Source organism: Emydura macquarii, unplaced genomic scaffold (genome assembly GCF_026122565.2).
Source record: "Emydura macquarii macquarii isolate MOO-44397 ecotype Brisbane River unplaced genomic scaffold, CSIRO-AGI_Emac_v2 contig_3128, whole genome shotgun sequence".
Classification (NCBI taxonomy): Eukaryota; Metazoa; Chordata; order Testudines; family Chelidae; genus Emydura; species Emydura macquarii.
The window spans coordinates 7326546-7348733 of NW_027133265.1; the positions used below are offsets into that span (position 1 = coordinate 7326546).

Genomic DNA, 22188 nt, shown 5'->3' on the forward strand with positions numbered 1-22188 from the left:
ATTGTGGCCTGTAAAAGTTTCCCCTATAAAGTTAATTATTTCCCCAAATGGACAGTTTTGATCAGAAGAAGGATGGTCCTGTGGTTAGGGCACTAGCCTAGGACTTGGAGACCTGGATTCAATTCCTTGCTCCATCACAGACTTCCTTTGTGATCTTGAGCAAGTCACTTCACCTTGTAGACCATGAAATTTCAGCTAAGCTGGGCCTAACTTTTAAAATTAAACTACCAAATTAATAGGTGCATATTGCAGAATATGTGAAATGGTGGCTGGAGTCCCTTTTGAAAAGGGGTGATTGTTTCTCATTGCAACACACCCATGCTGTCTTTCTATTCTCAAAGTATGTCTGGTATTTCATTAAGATAACTGTTTATTAATTGCCTCTCTATCTGGACCATTTTCCCTAATGAATTTATCCTCTGGGAGTAACTCATCTATGCAGTAAACAGAAATGGGTTAAATGCAGGGTGTGCTAGACCTCCACGGCTCCAGACCTCTCAAAATACCTTATGATCAAAGCTAATGGCTGAATGCCACCCCAGGTATTGCTCAATTTAATCACAACAACCCCAATACCCCTTTGTTTGAAGGGTGGAACACTGAAACTAAAGAACAAATCTAGGTGGCTAGCACCCTTTTCACTAATTAAAGCACATGGGTCTCTTCCTCTTGTATTGTTTTCTGGAATTCCTGTGTTTACTCATGTAAATTACCAAAATGCTTTGAAAAACATTGGATTTAAGAATATAAAAGAGAAGCAATGGAAATAAGCAAGCAGGCAAGCTTCAAGAGAAGAAGAATCACTCTTGTCAAGAAACTGAGAAGAACCACCATCTTGCCCAGCTGCCTTCTGAGACCACGGATCCAGGCTCTCGAGGGAAGCTGCTAAGAAACCATCACCGCCTCTTGCCTGCATTGGTGAGGATAATTGCTTTTGCAGCTAAAATATACTGGACTTTTGGTTTGGGGGCTCATTTGATATGTTTATAAGTATAGTAATTAAAGTCTTTCTGTCATTATCGAACGAGAGTCATGTCAATTCCTGAGCACACTAATAGCAGATCCCAGTCTGTGAGTTAACAACCTCTCTGTGCCTCAAGTCTCCATCGGGAAAATGGAGATAACAGTATTTCCCTACTTCACAGCTCTGATGACAGAATAAATAGATGCTCAGATATTCCAGTGATGGAGGCCAAGTATCTAAGATATCTAGATAGGAGAACCAATAAAGTAATGCAATCTGTACACTAAATTTGGATTCTAATTTTAAAAAAATTAAAAACAAACTCTGCAGCACAGCTGATGTCTACATACCAAATATTCTGCTGCTAGAACAAACACCAAAATGGACTTTTAATAAATAAATGGACTTTTAAATATTTTAAAAATGGACTTTTTTGGGGGGAGGGGGATGTGTCTTATTTAAAAAACAAAAAACCTATTAAGGAAAAAAGATGAGTTGTGATGTGGGCAAATTCCAAGCCTTCCAGATCTGTCAGTCCTGAGTCATGCAAGCAGTCAACTTTAAATCAATGAATATCAATCTAGAATGGCATAAAGCTGGAGATTGGCAGCCCTATTTACCTTTTCACAACACAGAAACAAGGAAACCTTTAATGAAATTGAAAGTCAGCAACTGAGCCTGTGGAATTCATTGCCACAATATGTCACTAGGGCCCAGCGCTTAGGAGGACTGGGCATTTATACAGCTACTGACTAGAGCATCCACTTGTATCAGGTAAGAGTAAACCCAAGCATACTCCCCCCGGGGTTTGGAAGTGATAAATACCCTCATGCTACAGGGCAGAGCCCTACACTGATGGGGTTCAGGAAGAAGATTCCCCCCTTGGGGCAGGTTATTCCCTCACTACCCACTTCAGGTTTCTTGCAGCGTCCGTCCGTGCCGAGGCTCGGTGGGAGACGCTCTTCTGGGCCAGCACCGAAACGCTCCCCCCGTGCCCCCAGCCAGGCGTTCCCAACACCTCACACAGCACAGCTGGCCGCCGTTCCCGGCTGCCCTGTTCCTCCCTGCAGGAGCAAGGCGAGCCCCTAGCAACCCCCTTTGCGCTCCCGCCTTAGGTCCGCTGCCCCCCAGGATAGGGCATGACGTCAAATGAGCTGCACCTGCCCAGCGTTTCCAGGAGGCCGCCCCCCGGTCACTCCATCCCGCGCTCCGACAGCCCTAGCGCCGCGCGCTGCCTGCAGCCCCCGCCAGGGCAGGGGCAGGGCGTCCAGGCGCTGCAGGCCCCGGTCGGGCTACTTCATCACTAGACCCCTCAGCCTTCTCAACTGCCGGCAGCCCCCGCGCCAAAGAGAGGCTGAGGGTGGGGTGCCAGGGGCCGAGGCCCACTGAGCGCCGCCCACGCGGCAATAACGGCATTTTTTATCTTTACCTTCATCTTCTCACCCGGAGCTCGCTATTCAATATCTCGGATGCGCATGCGCTGCCACTCCAAAGGAAGGGGGAGCGCGGCCCTCCTGCTAACAGCGTCCCTGTCACCCAGGAGATCTGGGGGGCGGGAGCGAAGGGAAGAGCCTCTGGCACCTCGGCCAATCACAGCCTCCGGAGCCAGTGACCAGTTCCGTCCATAAACTGTAAATAAACGCTGGGGCAGGGGATGGAGAGAGCCGAGCTAGAGGCCGCCGCTGCCTACCTGCCATCACCACCACCACCACCAGGGCCCTCCGGTAGGGGGCTGCGCTGCGCTGCGCGCTGCCGGAGCCGGCCTGGCTCGTTTGTGGGGGCTGTATTCTCCGTGCCAGCTCGGCCGCTGGCGGGGCCCGCAGGCCTTGGGTGGTAGAAGCCTCGCCTCGCCTCGCCTCAGTCACGCGCTCCTAGAGTCGCAGGGGCAGCCGCGCTGCTGTGGGGTAACGGGGCTACCCCGCAAACCAATGGCCTGAGCCTGCGTGGGATGGGGATGCTCTGCCCCGCTGGGCTCCCCGCTGCCATTTCCCCGCAGGCCTGTTACAAATCCCCATGAAAAGCCCCTGCCCTGAGGCTCTTACAGTGTAAACCAGAGCGACCCCACTAGAGACAGTCTGACAGGAGCCGAGGGGGCGGAGTGCAAGGTCTTGCCGGCTGGCGGGCTGCTCCTGCCTATGGAGCGAGTGTGGGGGTACTGCACTTGCTGCTTGAAAGCCAAGGAAGTTGTGTGTTGACCCCAGTAGCCTGAATGAACCGATTAGTGCTTCTAAACTTACGAGCTGTCTTACTGATAGACGTTCTTCAGGTTGAAGCAGGAGCAGAGAATGAAAAAATGATTGGTTCTAGGGCTCTGCCTTTTGCTCCTGATGAGCATGACTCATCCACCTTTGTCAGCCGCTGGAAGGGTGATCAGATTGCAAGTGTAAAAATTCAGGAGGGGCAAATAGGCACCTATATAAAAAAAAGTCTCAAATATCAGGCCTCTCCCTATAAAATCAGGTCATCTGGTCATCCTAGCTGCTGGGCCAGCAGGTGGGGAGAGTGGGGGAAAGGGCAGTTTGCCCCCACCCCTCAAAATTGAGTGGCACTGAATACCCCCCTCGCTTTGATCAGTCACAACACCCAAACTGGGAAGCCAGACCCTCAGCTCTAGGGCAGCAGCCAAATCAGTGCTTTAGGATGAGTACAGTCCAGGCTCCCTCTCACTTCCTCTCTCCCCTCCTCCCACCAGCCTTACATCAGTGGTAAATTTTTGGAAAGGGGGGGGGGGGAACTTCTGTGTAGCCCTGAACAACTGACTCCTTCATCCTCCTTCACTTTTCCCTTTTTTTGGTGGAGAGCTCACATCAATGGAGGATAGGCTATCTACATGCCACCTTGAAATTCAGCAGCTCTGGAAAGAAGAAAGGATCCAGCCAGAATGGAGAAAAGCAATAGCCAGTAATGACTCTTTTTCTGGAGATGATTGAGTTCTTCTGAGCACTCATAACTCTCACTGATGTTGACCCATATTAGTTGCACTGATCCTTGATACTGTGTCTCAGTAACCATTCTTATATCTGTAAAGTACTGGACATGATTCCTCTCTGAGCACTTCATTGGGCAGATGAATGCTGAGCATGCTGTCTTTGCAGCATGCTTAGTAAATAAAAGGCCAAACTTGAATCCCAAACTAATTTTTCAAGAGGGTAGTGTTCAATGCTAGCATTAAGGGTATAGATGCTTTGGTTTTTATCACCAATCTTGATAGGAGCTCTATAGCTGCCACACAATAATGCAAGCCGAACGATGTTGAAGGAATGCCATACTGTTTTGTCTATATGGAGATTGGGGTGTGAAATGGGAGGAGATTGATGGCCCACACAAAAAGAAAAGTACAGCCCCACTGGTCATTCATGAATAGCCTTGACAGACTCTTCAGGATTAGAAAACATCCGCTTTCACCTCTCAGGAGAGCAGATCACTGCCTAGGTTAATCACAGCATCTGAAGGCACACAACCCTTCCCTATTGTAAAGCAGAACTACATCCACAAGATCATACATTTAGGAACAAAGAAGTTGGTCAGTTACCAGCTCAGGGATTGTATTCTGGAAAGCAACAACTCTGAAAAGGATTTTGGGCAAGAATAGATAGAATGCAATGGAATATGAGGTCCCATTGTGATACTGGAATAAAACAAACTAACATTCTTGGATGTATAAATGGGGGAATGATGTGTAGGAGTAAGGAGGTGATATTACTTGTGTATATGATATTGGAGAAACCACCCCTGCAATACTGAGATCAGTTCTGGTATGACAAGACCCAATGATGGGAAGTTTAAATTAAAATATAAAAACTTTTTAATCAGTAGAACAGCTTACAAAAGCGAGTTATCAATTCAGTATCACTTGAAGTCTTTCAGTCGATATTTGATGTCCTTGTAAAATATATGGTATAGTTCAACAAGAAGATATTAGGCTGAACAAATGTTAGCAAGGAAGAATAATTTACTTGACTGCAGGAATGCTTGGGTAAAATTGGGCTTGCTTAAAAGTGCACAGAATTAGACTTTTATATTATAATCAGATGAAACTGTATGACATCTTTTTGTTGTTGCCTACCAGTTTACTATTCCTTCACTGAAGCAGATGTTCAATTTCAGCAAACACCGTCCTCTTTAAAACAGCCAATGTATTTGAAGACTTATCCAGTCCCCCCTCCGTTTTCTTTTCTCAAAGACTAAACATGCACAGTGTTTTTAACCTTTCCTCATAAGTCAGGTTTTTTAAACCTTCTATCATTTTTGTTGCTTTTCTCCGGCCTATCTCCAATTTATCCATATCTTTCTGAGAATGTGATGCCCACAACCCAACATAGTACTCCATCTGAGGCCTCACCCGTGGTGATTAGAGTGGGACAATTACCTTCCATGTCTTACATACAACACTTCTGTTAATGCACTCCATCACAACTGCATCACATTGTTGGCTCATTTTAAGTTTATGATACACTATAGGATGTCCCAGATCCTTCCCAGCAGTACTACTGCCTAGCCAATTATCCCACATTTTGTAGTTGTATACTTGTGCTTATTGAATTTCTTCTTGCTGACTTCAAACCAAATCTCCAATTTGCGAAGGTTGTTTTGAATTCTACTCCTGTGCTCCAAAATGCTTGCAACCACATCCAGCTTGGTATCATCCACAAATTTTATAAGTATACTCTCCACTCCATTATCCAAGTCATTAATGAAAATATTGACTAGTCCTAGACACATGAGAGGCCCCTACAGGACCCCAACTAGCTATGCCCTCTTCCCTTCAGTCTGATAGCAAACCATTGAAAACTACTCTTTGAGTATGGCCTTTCAACCAGTTGTGCACCCATTTTATAGTAATTTCATTTAGACCACATTTCCCTAGCTGGATGATGAGAATGTGATGTAGGACGGTATCAAAAGCCATACTAAAATCAAGATGCATCATATCTACAGCTCCTCCCCCCTTGCCTCCCCCCATCTACTAGGCCAGTAATGCTGTCAGAGAAGGAAATGGTTTGGCATGACATGTTCATAAGAAATTCATGATGGCTATTACAGTTTCTCAACCACAGATACGTGTAACTCTTGGGGGTGTGCAGAGGTCTTCCAGGGAATACAACAACTCATCTAGATATTTGTCTAATTTTACACCAGGCTACATAAAAAGCACTAGCGAAGTTAGTACAAACTAAAATTTCATACAGACAATGACTGTCATACTGCTCTATATACTACATCAGTATTTCTCAATCTGGGGGTCGCAACGGCTAGCGGAGTAGTGAGGAGGGTTTAAGGGGATCGCAAATGTAGGGCCAGCATTTGCAAGCCGTGCAGTTGCCTGGGGCCCCACACCACAGGGGGCCCTGCAAAGCTATGCTTCAGCCCCTCTGCCTGGGGCTTAGATGAAGCCTGAAATCTGCCATCTGGGCCTGAAATCAGATGCCTGAAAGGGGTACAGTAGTCTGGAAAGGTTGAGAACCACTAGGTTATTACTTTTAACCCTATTATGCTCCAGATGCTTACAAATTAATTAATAGTTTATTCTAGTAACTTTTCAGAAGGTAGAACTTTCAAAGGTAGGCTGACAGATCTATAATTCCCCAGCTCCTCTTTGTTCTCTTTTAAAAGATAGATACTATGTTTGCCCTTCTCCTGTCCTCCATGAGTAATCAAAGATACTTGCTAACAGTTCAGAGACTGTTTCAGCTACTTCCTTAAGTACCCTATGGTGCATTTCATCAGGCTCTGCCAACTTGAACACATTTAACTGATCTAAATATTAAACATATTCTTTCCCTATTTTTGCTTGCATTCCTTCCCCCTTGTTGTTAATATTTTGTTAAGTATCTGGTCACAATTAACCTTTTTAGTGAAGATAAACCAAATAGGCATTCAACACCTCAGCCTTCTTGATATCATCCAGTATTACCTCTCCATCACTGCTAAATAAAGGACCTATGTTTTCCTTCATCTTTCTCTTGCTCCTAAAGTATTTATAGAACCTATTCTTATTGCCTTTAATATCCCTTGCTAGATGTAACTCAGTTTGTGCCTTAGCTTTCTGATTTTTCTCCCACAGGCTTGTACTATTCTTTTGTACTCATCCTTAACAATTTGTCCATGTTTTCAGGATTCCTTCCCTAAAAAGCTCATGATGCAGCCATATTGGCCTCTTACTATTCTTCCTATATCCTTCACAATCACGGTAATTTGCTGTTGTGCCTTCAATATTGTCTCCTTCAGAAACTGCAAGCTCTACTGAGTTCCTTTCTTCCTTAGATTTCCTTCCCACAGGATCTTACCTACCAGTTCTGAGTTTGTTAAAGTCTGCTTGTTTGAAATCCATTGTCCTTATTATGATGCGCCCACTCCTTCCTTTCCTTAGAATCATTAAGTCTCTCATTTCATGATCACTTTCAAATTGCCTTCCATCTTCAGATTTGCAACCAATTCCTCCCTATTAGTTAGAATCAAGTCTAAAATGGCTGTCCGCCAGGTTACTTCCTCCACTTTCTGGAACAAGTAGTAGTCCCCAATATATTCCAAGAATTTACTGGATATTTTGTGTTTTGCCACTTTGCTTTTCCAACAGATGTCTCGGTAGTTAAAGTTCCCAATTGCTACCAGGTCCTGTGTTTTGGACATTTATTTGTTCTTGAAATGCCTGATCCACTTCCTCTTCCTGATATGGTGGTCTATAGTAGACCCTTGTTTATTCCCCTTTTATCTTCAACTTTCAATGTATCTTGACTTTCAGCTGGTCTGCCTCTCATCTCCTTTTGGACCTCAGACCAAGTGTATATATTCTTGATTTATAATGCAATAATACCTCCCTTTTTTCCCTGCTTGTCCTTCCTGAACAAGCTACTCCTCTACCAATTTCCCAGTCATGAGATTTATCCCACCAAGTCTCTGCGATGCTGGCTAAATCACAATTTAGTTTATGGACTAATCATCGAAGATTAGGGTTGGAAGGGACCTCAGGAGGTCGTCTAGTCCAACCCCCTGCTCAAAGCAGGACCAACCCCAACTAAATCATCCCAGCCAGGGTTTGTCAAGCTTGGCCTTAAAAACCTTGAAGGATAAAGATTCCATCACCTCCCTAGGTAACCTAGTCCAGTGCTTCACCACCCTCCTACTGAAAAAGTTTTTCCAAATATCCAACCAATTGCCCTAACTGTTACTTGAGGCCACTGCTCCTTGTTCTGTCATCTGCCACCACTGAAAACCGCCTAGCTCCATCCTCTTTGGGATTCCCCCTTCAGGTAGTCAAAGGTTGCTATCAAATCCCCCCCCCACTCTTCTCTTCTGCAGACTAAATAAGCCGAGTTCCTTCAGCCTCTCCTCATAAGTCATGTGCTCCAGCCCCCTAATCATTTTTGTTGCCCTTCACTGGACTCTATCCAATTTGTCCAAATCTTTCTTGTAGTGGGGTGGCCCCAAACTGGACACAATACTCTAAATGAGGCCTCACTAGTGCCAAATAGAGGGGAATAATCACTTCCCTCGATCTGCTGGCAATGCTCCTATTAATATAGCCTAATATGCCGTTAGCCTTCATGGCAATAAGGGCACACTAATACTTTCAGTTCTTCCTATTTATTCTCCATACTCCTTGCATTTGTGAATAGACATTTAAGATGTTGATCAGATTTCCCCATTGTTATTCCACTTGGTGTTCCTATGATGCTACTGTAATTTTCCATCCCCGCAACCCCCACCCCCTTTAGCCCTCTGTTAAGGTCATTTTTTTAATACCTACCTGTGGACTTTTGTCACCTGCTCCCTTTGAACCTAGTTTAAAGCTCTCCTCACTAGGTTGGTGAGTTGGTGTGCAAAGATGCTCTCCCCTTCTTGGTTAGGTGGATCTCATCTCCTTCCAGCAGCTGTCCTTCCTGGAACAGCATCCTGTGGTTGAGGAAGCCAAAGCCCTCCTGTCAACACAATCTGTGCAGCCATAAATTCATCTCCATGATGCACATGTCCTTGTCTGGCCCCTTACCCTCATGAGTTCTAAGACATAATGCTGTTATAAGAACATAGAGACTGACATGCTGATCTGTCCAGCCCAGTATCCTTGGTCCTTGATGACAGCTAGTACCAGATGCTTCAGAGAAAGGTGCAAGAAACAGAGTTGTCAGTTATGGAGTAATCTGCCCATATAGAATAGGAGAAGAGTATATGTGGTTAGTACCTTCCTTAATTTATTATTAGTCTGTTAATTGATATAGGCTAATGAAAGCCCAAATATCAACTGGCTCTAGTTAGCCTCTTTCTCTACTGTCTCATCAGAGACACCAAAGATTGAATGGGCATAGAAACTAGCCTAACTTGTCACTCCCTAAAGTTGGTTCCTCCAACAAAAAAATTAGGCACAATGCACATAGGCATTGACAAGGTAGTGAAAATACTTGCATGATTACTGCCTATGCTATATCTGTATTGTGAAAAAAGGAATGTAGTCTCGAGGTTTGTCATTCAAGCACCTCTGATGAAAAACAAGTCACTTAGCTAACAGTATAATCCCATTTAGAAAGGTGGTCTACAAGAGGTATGAAGAGTATGGTCCTCTTCGAATGCCTAAGAGTTTTGTTTATGGTGATGGGATATTACAAGGAAGAACAATTATAAATGTCTGACAGAGATGTTTTTGTAAAAATAGAAGTCCAGCATGATGAGTTTTAAAAAAAATAACGTAAAGCAGCTGAAATAAACCAGTTTGAAATGAGCTAATCCACGTAAAAAATGTTTATATTACAGATTTCACAAATATAAGGCACTAACCCGCCAAATGACTATTCTATTTTAAAGATTTTAACAGTATTCAATTTATACTAAACGATCACCAGCTTACATTGAAAGATAAATTAATGAATCAAACATTACAGATTTCATCACAAAGTTTTAATGCTCAATAATTTCTTTTAAAACAATAAATAGTTCATTGAGAGCATTAACACTCACATTTGTATTTAAAAATTACAAATGTACAAATACTTTGGATATCAGACACTTTCACAAACATTCAAAGAGCCCACATTTTCAAATTTTCCATTACAAAGAAACACAACAATGTATTATACTGTTTGAAAACATAAGAAACAAGGCACAGAAAAGCAAATGCCAAAAAAGAAAAAAAAAACAAAAACCCAATTTTCAGAGAACATTTGGAATGTCCACACAATTCTGTGTAATGAAATATAACAATCAAACAAAAAAGGCAAATTCTAAAGTATTTCAAAGGAAGTTCACTATATTAAATAATGAGACTAACTGGGTCTGATCCTGTGAGGCACTCTTAGTTCTATGCAAGGTGTTGAACATCCTCAACTTTGGGCACTTAGCACGCACCTTGTAGGATTAACACCTTTATTTGTTGAAGTAACATTTTAGGAAAAAACAGCATAAGTGTTTCATTTCACCTTATAAAATTGTACTCTTCAAATTAGTGCAAATCCCCATTTTAAATGCAATTTAAACGATTATCACAGATCTTTTTGAACCTTCATGTAATGGAATGCTTAGGAGTTCCCAAAGCACTCATATTAACTTCTGCTGGGTCACTTTTAATCACACTTCAGATCTCTTTTTTACTTAACTTATTTTTAAAGGAGAACCCCACAAAGAGGAGTTACAATCAAGTATAAATAATATGAGATGGAATTAAGTAAAGAAATATACTGCATGTTACATAAAACCTTTAAAAATGCAGAGTATACGCATAACTCCTGCAGAAAGCATTAAGTAACAGATTACTCTCAGCATAATAATAAGACAATATTTAAAATAAGGCTTTGGTTAAATAAAAAGGCTGCTAAACCTCAATTATGGTGAAAAAAAGTGCAATATAGTCACCTTCATCTCCAAGGCAAGAAATAGGCCTGCCATTTACAACTGGTTTGCATTGGTTTGTCTGTCTGCACTGAAAAATAACATCCCACATAGCTGTAGCAAAACACCTTCAGTATCGGCTAATTAAATATCTAGGGCCTGATCCTGCAAATTCTTTAAACCCATTTAAATCAGTGGGACTACTTCTGTAAATAAAGACACTCCAATGCATGTTTGCAGGGTCAAGGCCCCTAATCTGTAACATTCAATTATTTTAGAATAGATTCACTCAGTTTCTTAGCATTTTCTAATAAGTATTTGTTGGCAGATCAACTGGCCACAGTACATTAGTTTACAAATACATTTCTTGTATGTATATGGTTTGTAACATAAGATAATTTTTTTTAAAAAGTGCTTATTATTGGTCCATTAAAAATTGTTTAGCTGTATGCTATCTTAAGACCAAACACTTTGCTCTGTGGAAAATACACAGTACCTCTGTTTACTGGTAATGTATTAATTCACTTGGGAAAAAAGTCGTGAGTCTATGGAGGAGAACAGTATTCTCATATCCAAAATAATTAGAGTTTTACAGTCACAACACATGCTCCAGCTCTTCCTAGGCACAATGGTGCAACCTATAAGAAAAACAAAAAATGATTGGCGTGTGGTATGTTTAAAAACTAAATATAATCAACTTTATTAAAAAAGACATATTTCCAAAACTGATGATATATCACAGTAGTTAAGATTGTAAGTCATACTTTTAGTTGCTTTGTAACCTGATTTTAAAAAATAACAAAATGGGCTGAAGTTTGGCATTAAAATGCTCAGAAAAGCAGCAATATTTTCTTCTGCATGACCATATTTTGCTCTCTCGAAAGTCAATGGCAAACACCATAAATCCCAGCAAAAAGTACTCTTCATGGTAAAATAATATCTATTTGAATTTAAAAAAATCAAATATTTTTGTTATAATATTTTAAAATGGGATTATTCCATGCTGAATAATCACACAATTTTCTTGACATTGGCCAAGATTTTCAAAAATAAGAAAACGGGATCTGATGGGTGCTCAGCACTTCTGAAAATCAGAAAATGTATTCAAGTGCTATCCCCCCTACTGTCTGTAATCTTCTCATTGTAGGTAAGCGCCTGGGGACAGGTATCTTACCTTTTTTCTTTACTGGGAGGAACCAAGCACACTTTTGACATCACTAAAATACATAATACCACATAATTTGATTAGAAACTGTACCTGTGTCCACTCATTGGTCTGGGGTTCATAGGACTCCACTGTATTAAGATAGGTTTGCCCATCATATCCTCCAACAGCATACAACTTGTCACCAAGAAGACACACTCCCACTGCATCTCTGCTAATGCTCATTGAGGCCACAGCAGTCCACATATCTGTTTTTGGATCATACCTGAAAGATAATTTTTGTAAAATTCTAACATTGTTGCCTAAAATTACATTAAAAATACTGAAATTGACTCCCTCAAAGTACTAGGCTATCTAGAGGAATCAGTAAGGGAGCATTCTGTCCTCGATGTTAAATTGAAGGGATTTCTTACTTGTTTAAATCTTTCCCTTAAAAGCAGCATTTGGTTAATCATTTCACTGAGGCTGTACGGTCAGTACCAGGTACATTCAGTAGATGTATTATCTCCTATGTGGCCAAACTTATTGTAGAGTCTCATGATTTCAGCTGAAATATTTTAAGTTGTAGTACACATAACAGTGTAGCGATAGGGTTAAATGGATTTATTTAGTAGATGGGAAAATACATGTAAAGTTGATAATTTCTGAAAGCATGAACAAAAATTCAAGTTATAAAAAAAAGCCTCATCTTGTCACATACAGAAACAGAAGAAGACTCCTAGCACTATTACCAATACATGACTTCATTTACCAGGATATATGAATTATTTGTTAAAGAGTTATTTGAATTATGATCTTGTAAAGTTTCTCCTGTAAGCTAAATATGAAAGGGAAAAGTAGCAAATGCAAGACACTTAAAATAGAAACAACTAAGTCCTTTTTAGTAATTATTTATCATTCCATGATCAGAATAAGCTTTTTGATACCTTTACCAGTTCACCTTTTCCTAAATCCTGCAAGTTGGACCATGTAGCTTGGAGTAGCTTGTATGATCGGGACCCAAGAAATCTCTGGACTGTGTTTATCTTTTTTAGTTTCTACACAACAGATTCTTTTTCTAAAAACTACATTTTCCTCTTTTATGGCCAAACATGCTCTGCTCCAGAATTAAGTTTTACTACCAGACTGTGTTAGAGATTAGTGCTCTCTTCATCTTGCAGATAGACCACTATTAAATCCCAAATTACATATTGAATATTATTTGTGTTGCTAAGGAGCTTCATTGGAAAAATAAGTTAACCAAATTGCTTTTTTTAAAAATAAATAATTTATAGAAAAAATGTTGATCTAGTGTACATAACAAAACTGTTCTGCAGCAATTTACAGAACTTTTCTTACCATAACCCAGTGTCATTAGGATCACTAATAGAGCGGTAGACAGGTGGTACACTGAAAATACTTAAGTTAAATTTGAATCTAGAACACATCAGAAGAGTCCTTAACAGATAGATCAGGAATTAGACTGGAGAGTCCAGACAAACTCATATTTTAATAATTTGTTTTTGACTGATACTCTGCAGATGTCTCATTTTCAGATTAGCTAGCAAAGTAAACAGGAAAACACAATGCCAAGACAACAACTATATATTTCTTGAGGGAATCACATCAATAAGATGCTTTGAACACACAGGACTATCAAAAGAAAACATATCCTTCGCTAAGAAGGTAACCAAAATCATACTTACGAAAGTGAGTTTAGGGGATGAAACTGGTGTTGATTTATTTGCAAGAGATGCAAAAATGTAATGAGATTTGAGTGTCTCTGTGGCACCTTTTTCTTTAGTGCACCAGATCTCTGTTGGAAGCACACGTTATTCATGCATAGTCATAGTGTGAAAGCATTGCCTGAAATTTATGCAGCAGGCAAAATGCATTATGTATTGAAAGACGGTGAATTATCGTGTTTGTTTTTCAATTTGATTTATATTATATTTATATAATATAATTGATTTATATACCAATGTGATGCTCTTGAAAACCTATCACTATATCACAATGTACAGTAGCAAACAAGAATTAATGAACTTCGCAGTGAATTTTATTAAGCTAATTTTTAGATAATTATATTTGCATTAAATTTATTTTATGCTGTTTTTGTAGGCATTTCAACATCTCCATCCCACTGATTTAGAAGGAGAGAGAGAGCAAATTAGAAATAACAAAACGTGTGTAGTGTAGCAATTTTATTCCAACCTGAGGGAGAAATGCAAATTAAAATTTGACGCAACAAAGATCACTTTAGTAATCCATTTTAACCTATTTTATAAATTTTCAAAATTCCTATTTATGAATATCATGTCATTCATAATCCTGTTTCGGAACTGAAATGACAACCACATGTGACATTTGGGCAAAAATTTATTATCAGCTTTCCTATGACCTTTCTTCAAGCTACAGCATTCCCCACTCCCTTCTAGAAACCAATTTGCAGTGGGTTGGGGCAGCATGTCTGCAAGCCTTTCTGCAACTTTCACATTTCATGTGCAATTCATTTTGGGGTGCACAGGATTAGTGCACTGAAAGTTTGAAAGCTGCATTTCTGGGGCTTAACTGGAAGGGTTTCTGAACTGAATCATCAAACAGAGGAGATTTATGAAGAAAGAAGTGGACTCACAAGAGTCAGAAGGCTGAAGGAAGTCACTGGAAAGAAAAAACTGGTAGCCTCTTGGGAGCAGGAGAGTTTGAAGTGGTCAAGTCCAGGGGAAGAAGCTGGCTCCCCTCCTGAAATTCCTTTCTTCTGTGAAATGCTAGGGCTGACCACAGTTCAGGGGGAGATTTAAAATAAAATCCTGAAGGATTTAGGAACATAAGTCACATTGCTTTTCTGTGAGGCTTGGGTTCCTTAGGTGATTTAGAAAATCTACCCCCCCTCCACCCCAAGTAAATAGTTGGCTTAGTAGGTCAGTAACAGGATATCATCCCAAACTTGTTGCAATAACAATTTTCTACCAATCCATTTAAACTTTTGGATGATTGCAATAGTGGACATGAATAGTGGACATAGCTGATTTTCCCATAATGTCAAGGGGACCCAGGAAAAAGGTGACTAAGGATTGGCAGAAACTGATTAGTAAATCATTTAAAAGTTACTCTATGAATGGAGAAAGTTCTATCTCTTGTGAAAGACCAGTTTGGGTGAAACACTAGTGCTTGTAGGTATCTTGACTAAACGTTTTTCTTAAAATGAATTCTGAATCCTTCAATGAGGTTGTTAGAAAACAGAATAATTTTTCTGGCTAGAAGTGCATTAAGAGGGTATTTTTACTCTGTTGGATATGAACAATATTATAAATAATGTTTTGATTACCTGGAATGCTTCTAAATATTTACTGGTATTAAATTATATGACCATTGTAGTAATAGGTTCTTTGTGAAAATCATGGTACACTTTTTCACTAGCACTGTCTTCATCTAGATATTACCTTTCCACACAGTCTGACAGCCTGGATGTCAAGTTTGATGCTGGAGCATCATGTCCACCAATAGCATACAGGAACCCATTCCAAGTAGTGACTCCCACACCTCCTCTTCTCTTTGACATTTGAGCACAGAGAGTCCATTTATTAGTATGAGGATCAAAACATTCTACAGATTTGAGACAAGAACTTCCATCCCGACCACCAACTGCATAAAGCCTGTAAAGAAAAGAAACCAAATGAACCCATAAAGTAAATATTCAGTAACAGTATTTCCTCATTTATAGATACATTTTTATACATGATACATCACGAAAATAAAATTAGTTAGAATGAATTTGGAGAAAAAATGTGGAGAAAAATATAACAGATAGATAATGACTGGGGATTGGGAAGATAGCTTTTTTCAAATGGTAACTTTGAATAATAATTATTAGATATTATTAATAATTTTCTGTTTATCTGACCCACTTTTCAATGTCTAGTCTTCATGATTGTTTTTTGCCTTTTGTCCTTCATGGTGTTATGATCATAGGATTTTTTTCTATAACATTTATCTTTTCAAACCTTTATAGAAAAAGCCAATTTTAACTTGTCCTAAACTAAAAAAAGTTTACCTCTGTTCCAAAGAGCAGAATAATTATTTCAGTAAAGAATTGTTATACAATGTTTTTTCAAACTTTTCAAATGCAAAGGATGTAAGTTTTATATGACAGATGATTATGACTGAGGACTCTCTCAAATTTGTTAAGAAGAAAAGTTCAGAGAAAGATATTGAAATTTCAGTGAAAGGTTCTACAACTAGGACTCAGATGGAAGACAAGGTTTTGTTTTAATCTTTTTCCTTCAAATCATTATTAACACCTAATAAAGATAATCAAGCATTTAAAATACTGTCAAACACATGTGATGTCCTCAATGAAGCATTCATGATCCACCCTATGGATATAGGTGCTCTTGAAATTTTTTACCCTAAACAGAGTTGAATGACTAACTGATTTTTTGGTTTGCCAGCAGTTCCACAAGTAGGAGCAGGGAATCAAACTTTTTTTAGTTTGACTTAAACTGAATCCAAAAATTGTGATAAATTTTGGTGAATCAAAAAGATTTATTTCAGGTTTAAGACCTTTTTGGGCCAAAACTATTGAGTGAATTCATCTCATGTTCACAAATAGTCTACTGGATAGTCCACAAACTGCATTTTTCAATGAATAATCTACTAGTCCAAAAATTTTCACCCAGTTCTACACCTAAGTGATTTAAGAGTCAAAGTCCCATTTTCAATAGTAACTTAGGCACTTTTGAAACTGAGACGTAAGGGTTTAAGTCACTTACATGCTTTTGAAAAATTTTACCCTTATACAATAAAAGTAATAGATTTTTAAAAATTTAAATATATCTTCTTGAAATCAGAAGTTCAATCATATGTACTGCAACACAAAAGGGATCAGTTACATCATTTAGCAACCATTCAATACATTTTAGTTTTCCTCAGTATTGGTAGCAAGCCATCATAATAAGCTACTGCTCCAAAACAAAGCTCCCAAATACAATTTAAAAATTACATTATTCACCATGGAGGAGGTCTCTGTTTCCTTTCTTTAGTGCAACTCCCTCAGCATAGCTGGGTAGCATCCACACTGGACTGAGATAAAATTGTCTAGCCTTTCCCCTAGCAGTGGTATGCACTTCAGTCTGATTACAGGAGAAAGAAATAAAATAAAAAGAAAATGAAGTTGTTACCCTAGTTTAAGAGGGAAGGAAGGACAGAGCATAATGCTGATGGAGCTGCACTTGAAAAGGGAAAGAAAAATGTAACTCCTCCACAGTGTGTAACCGCAGCTTCCACGTCCTCTCAGTTTCATTTTAAACACAGCTGGGTACATCATTCAGTACCAGAGCAGATAGCAGAGGGTGAACCTGCATAACATAATTTCAGTGAAGAAGCAGAAACAGTTCACCAAAAAAATTAAACTAAAATAAGGGCATCTCATAATAAAATTTGAACATCCAGCATAATCTCCAGGAAACTACATACCAAAAAGCGTACACTATTTAAACAGACACTTTTGCCTAAATTCCAAGATGGTGGTTCCCCTGGTAGAATGAGCATATTGAAGAAAAAAAGTGCTTTGTATTGAGGCTTGATATGCCTCTTTGAAACATGGTACAATAAAACTCAAAACAACAGAGCCATATCAAAGCCTTGTTTAACCTGTTAATAAAAAACAAAAACCCAACATTCTGCCTCCAAATTTTAGTTCTTGATATATCCTCACATCCACTAGATGGTGTAGTCTGCCCTTTTCTAATACACAAAGGTTTTTGGCTCACTCTACTAACAGAAACGACGAGTCCTGTAGCACTTTAAACACTAACAAATTTAATTTCTGCAGGCATAAGCTTTCGTGGGCTGCAACCCACTTCATCAGATGCAAGAAACAGAAATCAGATAGGGGATATATATATACATCCAAGGGTAAGGAACAACAATGGGGACGGTAGGTGTTAGCAAAGTCCATTCAGTTAGAGTAGATGAGGCCTATTCACAACCATTGATTAGAAGATGAGAATGTGTGAACAGTGACAATTACTTCTAGTAATGAGATAACCATTTCAAGAGCTTTTCAAAACGATGAACAATTAAGGCACTACTTTAAGAATGGATGGAAAAATCCAGTGTTAGCTGCACTGCATAACAGGTGAACCTGAAGAAAAATTCAGAAATTAATAATGACAATCAGATATGGGCAACTTCCATGGTATCCACAAACAGCAATCCACAAACAGCAGACAGAATTGTGGATATGCTGCATACTCCATGCTTTTATTTTGAAGGATACCTCTCCAGGAAGTACTCTAATGAAGAAGTCAACACATCAGAAAAAGCCAGTTGGTTTAATCTGTGATATCACTCAAAGTACAATTCAAGAGGCATCCTGAAGTGCCATTATTCAAAATGCTTTCACAATCTGGTGCAGATAATGATACAGATTGAATAATCAAATCAACAGGTATTATAAATAGTAATTGTTATATTGTCAACATTTGCAAGCAATGACCATGCACAACTTTTCCTGAACTAAACATGGAAATAACAGATGTTGGAGGCCAGTACAATTTGAGTTGCTTGACCACTGTCGTACAGGCCTAGCATAGCTTTAGTTGCTTGCTTGGCTATTCTGACCCCTGTAGCATGACATTTTTTAGTTAGCAGAAATGAATAGGACTACTAAGTAACTTTGCAGATGTCTTAGTTTTTGCATACCACTGCACAAAATACACAACATGTATGTTCCAGCTGCACATAGATAACGGTAATAGGAACAGCAAGTTATCCTTAAACGTCTGGGGGTACATTTTTCATTGACAAGGGGCATATTTTTACACCGCCCCTCCTATCAACAGATGTTATTTTAACGACCCCAATTATCATAATAAACATAAAATGCAATTAAGAGTAAAAACCCAAAGTAAGTAATTAATATATATAATAATAAATTAAAAAGTAATGAAGTAAAAGTTGCTTATAAAAAGTATAAGAAGTTACTACTTAAGACAAAGGGGCATGTTTCATCAACACCTGACTCCGTGGGAGATGCTGCTGGTCAGACCAGAGGATCCACTGACTCGCTGGCGGAGCCCCTAAAAATGCCGTTCCTGTATACAGCCTTCTGAGTGACTGCTTAGCTTTTCAGGCTTAGTGAGTAGGATATATTTTAGTTAATTTTAGGCTTTGTATATCTATAAAAAGTAACATTTGATAAATACTAATTTTTTAGTAGTAACTGATATAATTTCATGTTTCAAATTAACACTTTTCAAAATATGGTAGACCAAATAGTCTTCACTAGTCTCATTGTTTTAATCCCCTCTTAAGAATGAATACACTACAAAATAATAACCTACTATGCAAATCACGTCCCACTGAAAAGTGGAGATGATTGTTCAAATAACTTTATGAGCAAGTAACTGGAGAATGTAATGAAAACGTTTTGAGAAATAGTGTAAAACAAACATACCAAACACTGGAATTTTTACGTTGGTCTATATTTTTAAAAAAATCACTAAACATCTGGAGGATAACAAACTTTGGACAGTCACTAATATGAATTAATGAAGGATAAATCTTGACAGACAAACTTGACAGCTTTTTTTATTACAATTACAAAATCAGTGGATGAAGAGGTATATGTAATATTCTGGGGTTTTTAGTAAACCATTTGACATAATATCCAATGAATTTTTACCCTCAGAATGAAATCAAATTGCCACATATATGAATAGCCACAGGGATTAAAAACTTGCTCAAAGGACCACAGGTATAGTAAGAGGTGAAGTACTGAAATAGGGATAGATACCTAAGCCCTGATTCAGCAAATTATTTAAGCATGTGTTTAACTTTAAACACGAGTACCTCCATTGACTTCAATGGAACTATTTATGCTTATGTTAGGCATGTGCTTACCTTGCTGAATCAGATGTAAACTTATCTGCAATGTGACATTGCAAAGAAAAAAGGTCAGTGGAATTTTGCGCTGCTAATGCAGAAGCATCACATCTAAGATTTGGAGCAGGGAGGTAATCTCTCTTTATACAGGTATGCATCTGAAATATCACATTCAGTTATCATCATTAGAAAGACAGACTAAATGGAGAGAGTTCAGATAACAACAAAACTAATAATAATAATGCTGTAGAGATTGATTTGAAAGGAAAGTTTAAAGAGAGTAAATGTGCAGCTTGGTTAAGGGCCTCTCTATACTGGGAATAACATTTACTGATGTAGCATCAGCATAACTATCTGGGTACAATATCCCCAGTACAGACAAGGCTCAAGAGATGATTACAGAATGTTATGATGACAGTCTACAAGTATTTGAAGGATGTGAACACCAAAGAGGGAAGAGCCATTTTTAAGTGCAGCACACAGATTCTAACTAGAAGTAATGGGATAAAATTAATATAGAAAACAAACAAACGAACTGTATATGAAGAAAAGCTTCCTAACTGAGGAATTTATCAAACTGAACAGTCCTCCACATGAAGTGGTGGAAGAAATGGTTACTTACTATAACTGTGGTTCTTCGAGATGTGATGCAGACATGTATTTCACTTAGGTGTATGCACACCCAGTGCACCAGAGCCAGAGAAATTTGCCTAGCAGTATCCGTAGAGGTGTGGCATTTGCACTTGAGGGCCGTAGCCCCTCCCCTGGCTACATAAGGTGGTGCTACCCTGACCCTCCCTCAGTTCCTTCACACCAAATGCCTGGAAACAAGACTCCAATGCAGAGGAGACGGAGGGTGAGTGGTGAAACACACGTTTGCATCATAGCTCAAAGAACCACAATTACAATAAGTAACTCTTTCTTCTTCTTTGAGTAGATGCAGCCATGTAATTCCACTTAGGTGACCCACAAGAGTACCCCCCACCCCACAGGAGGCAGGACTTGGACTCTACCTAGACAAGTACTGTATTTTGCATCTACCCCGGAAGAAGCAGTTATGGCATAATGGTTTGTGAATGTATGTACTGACACCAATGTAGCAGCCCTTCAAATGTTCAATATGGAAACATCAGTGAAGAATGCTATGGACGTTGCTTGTGCCCTTGTAAAATAAGCTTGCACCTTCTCAGGGAATATGTAGCCAAAGCTATTTCATACTTAGTATTGATACAGGATGTTATCCATTTGGAGATCATCTACGAAGAGACCGCTTGACCCTTCATGAGATCTACATATGACACAAACAAACAAGGTGAAGCACAAAATGATTTAGGCCTGTCCAGATAAAAGCTAGACACAGTCTGACATCTAACACATGGAGACGCGGCTCCTCCAGAGATGAATGCAGCTTGTGAAAGAACACAGCTAAATATACCACCTGGTTCAAATGAAAGTGAGAAACCACTTCAGACAAAAATTTTGGATGCAGTCATAAAGTCACTTTGTCTCTGAAGAATTGTGTATAAGGAAGCTCTGTCATCAGAGCCTCCAACTCACACAGCCTCCTTGCAGATGTTATCACAATGAGGAACATCATTTTTGGCACAAAAGAAGAGACAAGATGCCAGGGGCTTGAATGGAGGGGCTTGAATTTTAAGGCCACTAGGACTGAGTTAAAGTCCCATGGAGGAACCAGGTCTCCGACTGGAGAATGTAGATGAAGCAGCCTTCTAATAAATCTTGCTATCATGGCATTGGAGAAGACTGATCTTCCCTGACTGGGAGGAAGAAATGCCAATATGGCTGCCAGATGCACTTTGAATGAACTAAATGCAAGCCCCAATGATGGAAGGTGCAGCAGGTACTCCAAAATGTCCTGAATAGAAGCCAGCATTGGTTGGATTCCCCAGCTAATGACCACACTGAAAAAATCACTTCCATTTTGCTGAATAGGCCATCCTTATGGAGAGTTTTCTACTCTTAAAGAGGACTTGTTGGACAGTCATTAAACACTGCTCTTCCTCCTGAGTCACCCATGCAGCAGCCACACCATGAGATGCAGGGAACTGAGCTCAGGATGCAAGGTGCAGCCTTTGTTCTAAGTGAGTAAGTTGGGATGGGGAGGAAGTGGTATGGGAGGCTGAATAGACAATGTGAGAAGGTTGGAGAACCAGAACTGTCTCGGCCACACTAGGGCAATGAGAATTGTAGCCTGATTTTATGGTTATTAATTTATTGAATAGGATAATAGGTTTGCCAATTGCTCTAATTAAAGGATTCTGAGGTTCGTGTCCTAAATCAGGCTTCAGGTGAGTTTTGTAAGGACACCGGGTACAACACAGGAAGAATTCCAGTGATAACCAATATTTGTATAATT

At 39.5% G+C, this 22188-nt stretch overlaps 2 protein-coding genes across 2 annotated transcripts in view; both read right to left on the reverse strand.

The window, feature by feature from the left end:
* Window positions 1–2496, reverse strand: part of WDR19 (WD repeat domain 19) — a 94944-nt gene extending 92448 nt beyond the window's left edge. Inside the window, exon 1 of the mRNA XM_067531186.1 lies at window positions 2394–2496. Within this exon, the coding sequence (XP_067387287.1) occupies window positions 2394–2399 (6 nt within the window). The 5' untranslated portion in view covers window positions 2400–2496. The remainder of the gene's footprint in view (window positions 1–2393) is intronic.
* Window positions 2497–9838: 7342 nt separating this feature from the next.
* On the reverse strand, window positions 9839–19969 carry KLHL5 (kelch like family member 5; the record flags this gene model as incomplete). The annotated part of the gene is made up of 4 exons (XM_067531198.1): window positions 9839–11418; window positions 12039–12210; window positions 15368–15580; window positions 19830–19969. Coding segments are annotated over 4 exons (582 nt in total), but the record flags the coding sequence as incomplete, so codon positions are not given.
* Window positions 19970–22188: the final 2219 nt, after the last annotated feature.